General features: G+C 40.4%; 1 protein-coding gene across 1 annotated transcript; it reads right to left on the reverse strand.

The window, feature by feature from the left end:
• Positions 1 to 950: 950 nt before the first annotated feature.
• Positions 951 to 4,961, reverse strand: LOC306970328 (kelch-like protein 10). Its single transcript, XM_079566246.1, has 5 exons — positions 4,844 to 4,961; positions 3,947 to 4,430; positions 2,135 to 2,752; positions 1,633 to 1,782; positions 951 to 1,501 (listed from the first exon to the last, which is right to left on the reverse strand). Exons 1-5 carry the CDS (start codon positions 4,957 to 4,959, stop codon positions 1,148 to 1,150), a joined length of 1,722 nt encoding a protein of 573 aa, XP_079422372.1. The 5' UTR covers positions 4,960 to 4,961; the 3' UTR covers positions 951 to 1,147.
• Between the last annotated feature and the right edge of the window lie 3,331 nt (positions 4,962 to 8,292).

Consider the following 8,292-nt stretch of genomic DNA (forward strand, 5'->3'; position numbering starts at 1 on the left):
TTCATGGTAAAGGATGGGAAACTTTTTTTGAGGCATTTTTTAAAAGGTTTTCTGACAAAAAGATCCAGCTACCAGCTCCTATCTACCTGGATGATTGAGGATTGCTGGTTCGACCTGCAACACCAAATAAACATGGCACTTAAAGGGACTACATGGAGTTTAAAAATGTTCAAATGAATTATTTTCCTCCCCCTACATGTTCCAGCCATGTCCTCCTGATGTGTAGAATGAGCTCCGACCTACTAATCAGCCGCTAAAATCCTGCACTGTCACCAAAAAAGGTGTACATTCGGGTCCGAAGTGCCGTCATGAGCTTAATATAGAAACTGCAGTTACACGTAAGACCTGAGGTGGCAGTAGTGAGTATAACAATGACCACCTTGCATCTAGTCCTTTTAATGCTTGAAGGACACTTCAGTTACTTTAGGACTTGGGCAGAGTTCAAGCCAATAATTTTAACCAAAACAATAACTCTAGTTTTTCTTTAGTTTTCTCTTTACTTTACTTTCTTCAAAACAAAATTTCCCTAAATGTTCATAGATTGTGTGTCTTATTTGTTCGCATGACCTTGGAAAAAAGTGAAGAGCTAGTGGTTGGATCAAGGCACTAAAAAGACAAGAGGCAAAAGTGGAGGTAGCACAGCCAAAAAGAAGACTAAAATCAAATTTTGACTGCTATGACGTCATTGTCATATACCACAGTAATGACGCTAGGCACAGGTGACGCTGCCAGGTGAGTCACACATCACAGCTTTTGTCTCAGTCAGCGAGGCGATAGTTGTCATACAGTGCGTGTCGCCTCAGATTGATCTCAGACATTCTTCCCAGGAGATCAAACATAAACTGATATTGAGAGGCCAAATCCTCTAGTGTTGTGACAATCTAACTTCAGTGGCAGGATGAACATAAGTCTACTGCTGCTCTAATACTGACTTGAATGGAGGTTTATACAGGTGTTGCAATGTTTAAAAGTAACTAGCTATAGAATCCTATAGAGTTCTAGGTTGATCGCAGAAACCAGAGAACCTACAGGAAACATCATGACGAAGCAGGATCATGTACACTGCACAAAAAAAGGTGTTGACGTTGTTGCTGTGAATTACCATTTTACAACTGTATATTTAATCTTCACTTCTGATTTCAAATTTTCATTGCACAGAGGGAACGTCTACTTCCTCCTCGGACTCTGCAAGAGCGGCCCGTGAGCTGCAGTAGTCAGCCATGTTGGGAAGGTCGTGCACCACGCAGCAGCTCAGTGCAGATCGGGAGATTTCCATGTCCCAGATGTCGGACCACACACCGGTCCTCACATCGAACCTCTCGGCGCAGGTGATGGTGGTGAAGCCATTAAAGCCTCCGACCGCGTACAGCTGCTCGTCCAGAACCGCAATCCCAAAGTTACTGCGCGGGTTCGTCATGGACGGAACGGGGCGCCACCGGTTTGTCTCTGGGTTATAAGCCTCTACTGTCTTCAAGCGGGCCAACCCAGTGAAACCACCGACCTGCAGGGAGAACCACAGCAAAAGGCGTGTAAGCGATTATTATTACTATCTCTGTATAGTGTATTTTCTCTTAAACTTGATCTTAATTTCTCTGCAGTTACAAAAGAAGCACACTACATAGAGACACTCACAGCATACAGCTCCCCAGCATATGCAGTGACGCTGACTCCGCTGCGTCTGTTGCTCATGTCGGCAATCGTTGTCCACTGGTCGGTCAGACTGTTGTAGCTTTCGGCTGAGGGCAGACACTCAACCCCATTGAAGCCTCCACAAATGTAGATCTGCAAAAAGAGAAGTGCTTTAGGAATTTATTATTCTGGGATAGTCTGACTAAAATGTCTGTTTCTCAACTCTCAATGAACAAAAAAAAAAAAAGAGCGGTAAGTACTGTACTACGAATTGTTTGATTACTTTTTAATTTCCAGCTCAGTGATAAAGACAATTCTAAACATGTTTCTTGTTATTTAGTAGTTTTTATCCTGTGTAAGGATAAGAAATAATATTACCATGAAATATATATGAGTCCTATTTCCATGTAATTAACATAATAATACATTTTTAGGTTCCATGCTATTTCGGTACTGTAAAGAAAGAGAGAAAAAAATCTGAAATATTATGTACATGATACTTCACCTTTTCATTCATTGTTGAGCTGCTTGCGTCGCTCCTCTGTTCGTTCATGGAAGCGATCATGGTCCACTGGTTTGTCTCGGGAGTGTACCTTTCGGCCGTTTCCAGCCTATCGATGCCATCGAAGCCTCCCATGGCGTAGATGCACCCATGTAACAGCGCCACACTCACATAACAGCGACTTATGTGCATGGGGGCGACTTCCTGCCAGGTGCGATTGACCAGGTTGTACTTGTGCATGGTACAAAACTGCTCCGTGCCATCGAACCCACCCATGATATAAACAGACCCATTCAGGAAAACTGCCCCATGATATGCACGCGGGGTGTTGTCGCTATTGATTACTGGGACCCACCGTTTGGCACGGTTGTCGAAGGCTTCGATATGATTGGTTGGATGCACGATGTTCCATCCGCCTACGGCCATGAGCACAGCCTGAGGCACTCGAGGGCGAATGAATACGTCAGGGAACAAGGAGATGGGCATGCCCTCCATTCCGATGTCCAGCATCAACTTCATGGTCCTGATCAGGTAGGCGTTGCATTTGCGGTTTCTCCTGACCATCTCATTCTTGATGACATGGGCACTGAAGTACCGGGAGTCCATCAAAGCAAGGCGGACCTACGGTAAGAACATGTTCATTACAATTGTTTCTTTAAATGTTCGTAGGTCAGTGAACATTATCATTAAACAGGCCTGGGTCATGTAAGAGGCTCCTCTGAGCTGTATGTGGGCAATGTCTGTGACTATAGCTTGCCTTGGATGGATCAATTGTCATAACAATATTTAGAAATAACTACACTGTGAAAATGTAAATACTTACTGTAGCTAGATATTTAGCAAAAAGTAGAGGAAATTGAATAAAAACCGTGCCTGACCCCTCAGCTGACTTCTTGAAAATACAAGATTATTCCTTCAATAGATTTATTTTCTCCCTGATGGCACGGGCATATGCCAGGATTCATCATCCATCAATTGTGAGTAGTGCAGGGAGCATGAGACATCATCACTTAATCCAACTGAGAATCCTTTGGACGCACTAGAGAAGATTTTGCACAGTGGTCTGACTCTCTCATCAGGTTTAAGTCAAGAGACAGGTTATGGTACGTGCACACCTAACGGGACGAATCGTGCAAGGCATTTCAAACCACAGCTGGTGCTTGTCATGAACCTTTTCACCTCTTTTCAGACTGTGTTTCCGTTTGTGTCTTTATGATGTAGTAGAACGGAGGTTATGCTTCAAAAATCAAAGATCTGTTTCCTTTCTTTCTTTCTTGAATGTTGGACTCCTGGACTCCTTCCTCCCAATGCCGCCTCCACCCGCTGTAAGCAGCTGACACACGTTGTGGTCGGATCACACAGTGTCGCCGCCAATGCCGCAAAGCCAAGTCACCACCCACACGTGTGTGCGCATTTTACATTGACAATAGTCTGTACTCAAGCACACCTGCCGCAGGATCCGTGTTAGGTGTGTAGTAGGGCTGAACGATATGGACAAAATTCCATATCTTGATATTCATACCAGATATCTCGATATTTATACGATACGATATACTATGGGTTAGGTGAAAACCACAAAAGAGTGCGGTTTTATTGATGAAAATCGATATCGTTTATATCTTGAATGTTCATATCTCGATTTCAATACGATGAAGATATATTTTGCTTTTGCGATATTTATATCTTGAATGTTCATATCTCGATATCGATACGAAAACGATATATCTTTCAGCCCTAGTGTGTAGGCACCTTCACAGTCAACTGACGTTAATGACCAGAATATTGGTTCAAATCATTACCAAATTTCACACTTACGTTTGGCAGCAGATGGGAGATGTGCCTCTTCCTGTAATGGTACGAGTGGTTGATCCAGATCAGGATAGCCTCAAACACAGCACTCTCCTGACGCACATTCAGCAGGTCGTGTTTGATGATTTTTGAGAAGTCTTCCACTGACAACTGGACAAAGTCGGGGCTCCTCACCACCTCCTCGAAATGCTTGAGGACATAAGAAAATACCCTTTTTCTCAACTCCGGATAGTAGAAATTGTTAGCTACAATCAAAGTGTTGAGACAGGCGTTGGGGCTCAGAGATTCCAACATGACTTCACAGCAGGCCTGAGTTATCCCAGTCACATCAAAGCGGTCAGCAGCAGTGAACAGGTGACTGATGTTGTCTGCGGTTATTGTGACAACACCAGTGTAGGCAAACTCGATGAAGACTCGCATCACGTCAGCGGAAAGGTTCGGGATGTCAAAAATATTGTCATCTGGGGTGGACCAGCTGGCGAATAAAGATCTAGGCAAGAGGGCAATAAGAAATATATTATAAAAAGCATGAAAACACATAGAAAAGAACACAACATTAGTGAAATTAACCCAAGCAAACAATTTACAAAACCAAATGTCTGGCTACAGTCAAACAGTAAAGCTAAAATTGTAACATAAACTGAAGCCACTAAGCAAATAATGGCATTTAATACTTTTTTTCCCTTTCTCATATATATTTTGTTAAAACGTAAACAAAAAATAGACATTTCTTGATGGCTACCCTTTCAGGCAGACAGGGTAACCGTATTTGAATTTGTCAAATCAAAAACAGTGTAGTCTGTTCTTTGTCCACTATTTGTTTCTTGTTTCTGTTAAATCCTAATTTGAGTTATCTGCATTACTTGAACTAACTATGCCTTCAAACCATGTAACATTACTCACCTGAAATAGGGGCTGCAGTTGCACAGGACTAGTTTGTGTACTTGGAACTGTGTGCCCTCCACGTGGAGCACAGCGTCACACAGGTAGTGATTCCTACGCAGCTCCTCAAACACCATCATCATCTGGTTCGACATGCTTGAGTTTTGAGAGTCCGGTTTGCAGAGCAGTGAAATGTGACTGTCCTGTTCAGGATGTTGATGAGAGTGAGGCGTTCAGGAGTCCAGCTCTAGGATCCTGACTCTTGGTATTGGTGTTTTCTTCACTCAGGTTCACTCATTTGCTCATGTCAACGTCACATATAAGGTGAATATGAAAATAAATTAGTACATGAAGATACAGATATCCTTTTTACTTTACATTTCCGACATTATGGAGTACATTATTTTTTAATGAAGAAATTAGGCATTTTATGTGAAATGGGCAGAATTGCCTATATTTTGAGGTAAAACATGTTCAAAAGTTTACATACCCTGGCAGAATTGTTGATTATTTGACTACTTTTCAGATAATATGAAAATGATAAAGTTTTTTTTCACTCATAGCTATTGGTTGTGGTCAGACAACTGAGTTTGCTCTTCTTAAAACCTAATTACAAAAGAAACTACCAAAAATGACCGTGATCAAACGTTTACACACCCCAGTTCTTAAAAAAACTGGACTTTTTTTTTTACAAAAAGCCTCCAGTTCCTGTAAATTCATGGACTTACTTGCATGAACTGCACATTTGAGATCTCCCCAGAGTGGCTCAATGATACTGAGGTCAGGAGACTGAGATGGCCACTCCAGAACCTTCACTTTATTCTGCTGTAGCCAATGAGAGGTTGACATGGCCTGTGTTTTGGATCGTTGTCATGTTGGAACGTCCAAGTGCATCACATGAGCAGCTTCAAGGCTGATGAGTGACACTTTTCCTCCAGTATTCTCTAACAACATGCTGCATTCCTCCTGAAATCAGTTTTGACCAGGTTCCCTGTAGTTCACACATCTGCAAAACATCAGTGATCCAGCTTTCACTTTAGGAATGGTATTCATCCAGGCCTTGGTGACTCATGATTCCAAATGACATTGTTTCAGAAATGTTGAGGCTTGTCTCTGTGCTGTTTGGCATATAAGTAAATACTTTATGGCATTTGCGATTTAATGGCTTTTTTCAGTTGACCTGACCATGCAGCCCATTTTTCATCAAGTGCCTCCTTATTGTGCATCTTGAAACAGATACACCACTTTTTTTTAGAGAGAGTTCTGTATTTCAGCTGACTTTACTGTCATGGCAACCTCGCCTGGTGTCCAATGTCCTACTCTATCTAAAATCTAAAATTCTGCCAGGGTATGTAAACAAAATGTATTTATTCGATCTATTTCATCTAGTCTGTGGAAAAATGTGCAATAACTGAAAAAAACCAAAACAAATTTTAAGTCAAAGTCCAGTCCAACGTGTTAGCTCAAGCTTTGGCCAAGTTATATTTTCAACGGTGAAATTTAATACCACTATCCCAGGCCAAAGAATTCAATTTGTTCTCATTTTACTGACAATGCAAATAAATTACAATGTAAATAAATGTATAAGGAAATTAGCAGCTAGTGAAAATAATAAGGTTAGTATGAGAAAAAGACACTTTGAGGTATTTATTTAAAGCATTTTTAGACCAAATTGATAAAGTATAGTCCAGCCAGAGTACCAGGGTAAACCAGGTCAGAGGAGCTAGAACTTCAGGTCTAACCAGGTCTAACGGCTCAGTTACAAGTAAGGGGGGAAAGAAAAGTTTTTTCTCCATATACTTTTTGCACTTTATAACGTTGCACTTTGTATTTGTCTATTGCACTTTATTTGTAAACTGCTTTTTCATATTGTATAAACTGTCTTTTGCTATGTATATTGCATTAGTATTTATTTGGGTCACTACTTTTCACTTGTAGGAGTAAAATTATTTTTAAAATAACTTAAGTTATTTAAAAAATAATTTTACTCCTAATTAACTGTTACTTGAGTAAATATTTTAGCTATTCTACCCACCTCTGGGTCTAACAATGTCCTAAACAGGCTACAGAATCTGCCTCTGGTTCTGCGCTCCATCGGGAGCAGCAGTGTGCATTTAGAGCAGCGTGTCGGTCCCAGGACACAGCGGAGCGTTATGCCCGCATTTGAAGTGTCGGGACATGTTTCTAGCGCAGTTGTAATGTCTCCCTCGCACACCAACGAGGTGGGTCCATCTATGAGGACATGGCGGCAGGTGCCCACCGCGCAACACATATGACGGATGAAGTTAATGGAGTTTCTGTAAACTCCCGTTTATTTGAATCGTAAAACAAACTATTTTAAGATACTTACCTAAAGTTATCAGCATCAGTGCGCCGCACACGGTGAGCGTTGCTATCAAACATATTTCTATAGTTGTCACCATGGTAACCACCGCCAGCACCATAGACTGTAGGCCAGCACACTGTTGCTACTCACGCAAACTGTACCATACTGTCGTAATCATTTTAAATAACATGAGATCATAAAAAAAACAATAAACAGACACAATACTAATTGTAAGGATTTAAGAAAATTTAAAACCAATGCAGAAAAAAGCACACACACAAACAAACTAATTCTGTTTTGTTAAACAGTTGGTCTACTTCAGAAATTCTGAAGCTGGAATTTTCTGAAGCATATAGGCCTACAAATTGAGCTGCTTTTCCATGCTGTCTGGAAGATCAATATAATCTTATTCATCATGTCCTGAAAATTGCAACTCAAGTCAAACTCGAATCAAGTCATGTGACTCGAGTCTCCCACCTCTGATAGAATTGCCTTGCCTGAATGCAAATAAAGGGCCAAAACTATTTTTAGTTATTATAAATATATTTTTTCTTTAAAATGTTTCAACTAAATAGACCCATAAATTTAAACCTGTATTTTGGTGACTTACTCCCACCTCTGAATTTGTGACAAAACATCAACATTTTATTTATTTGGCTGCTTTAACCGTTTTCTATCGTGTGATAGAGAATGGCCATTGAATCTATGGAGAAAACTGTTGCCAGTGATATAATAATTAAACATCGTTTGCTTCCAGGTGAAAGCTTAGTTTAAGTTTAGAGTTTCTTTTTTTTACTTTACTTAACGTATGTGGAACAGCCTATCTCTGCACAATGCATTGCATCAAGTGTATGATGCAATGGAGATAAACAGACATTACTCATTCAAACAAGGAAAAAAAACATGGCATTCTATTTTGATATGTTAATTTATATAACAATAGTCAGAACTGTGATATATCTTTCACAACATATTGAATTTTAAATTGTATTACTGTGACAGGCCCGCTTGTCATCGACTCTTTTGACATGAAGTACTTTCTAATGATGAAAATCAACTCAGATAATGGATGAAAGACCAGCATAGACTGAATAAATATTATTGAAATAATTTATTTAGATTTTGCAGCAAAGCTTCCAGAGAA

The sequence above is a fragment of the Gobius niger genome (genome assembly GCF_951799975.1).
Source record: "Gobius niger genome assembly, chromosome: 11".
In the NCBI taxonomy this organism is placed as follows: domain Eukaryota; kingdom Metazoa; phylum Chordata; class Actinopteri; order Gobiiformes; family Gobiidae; genus Gobius; species Gobius niger.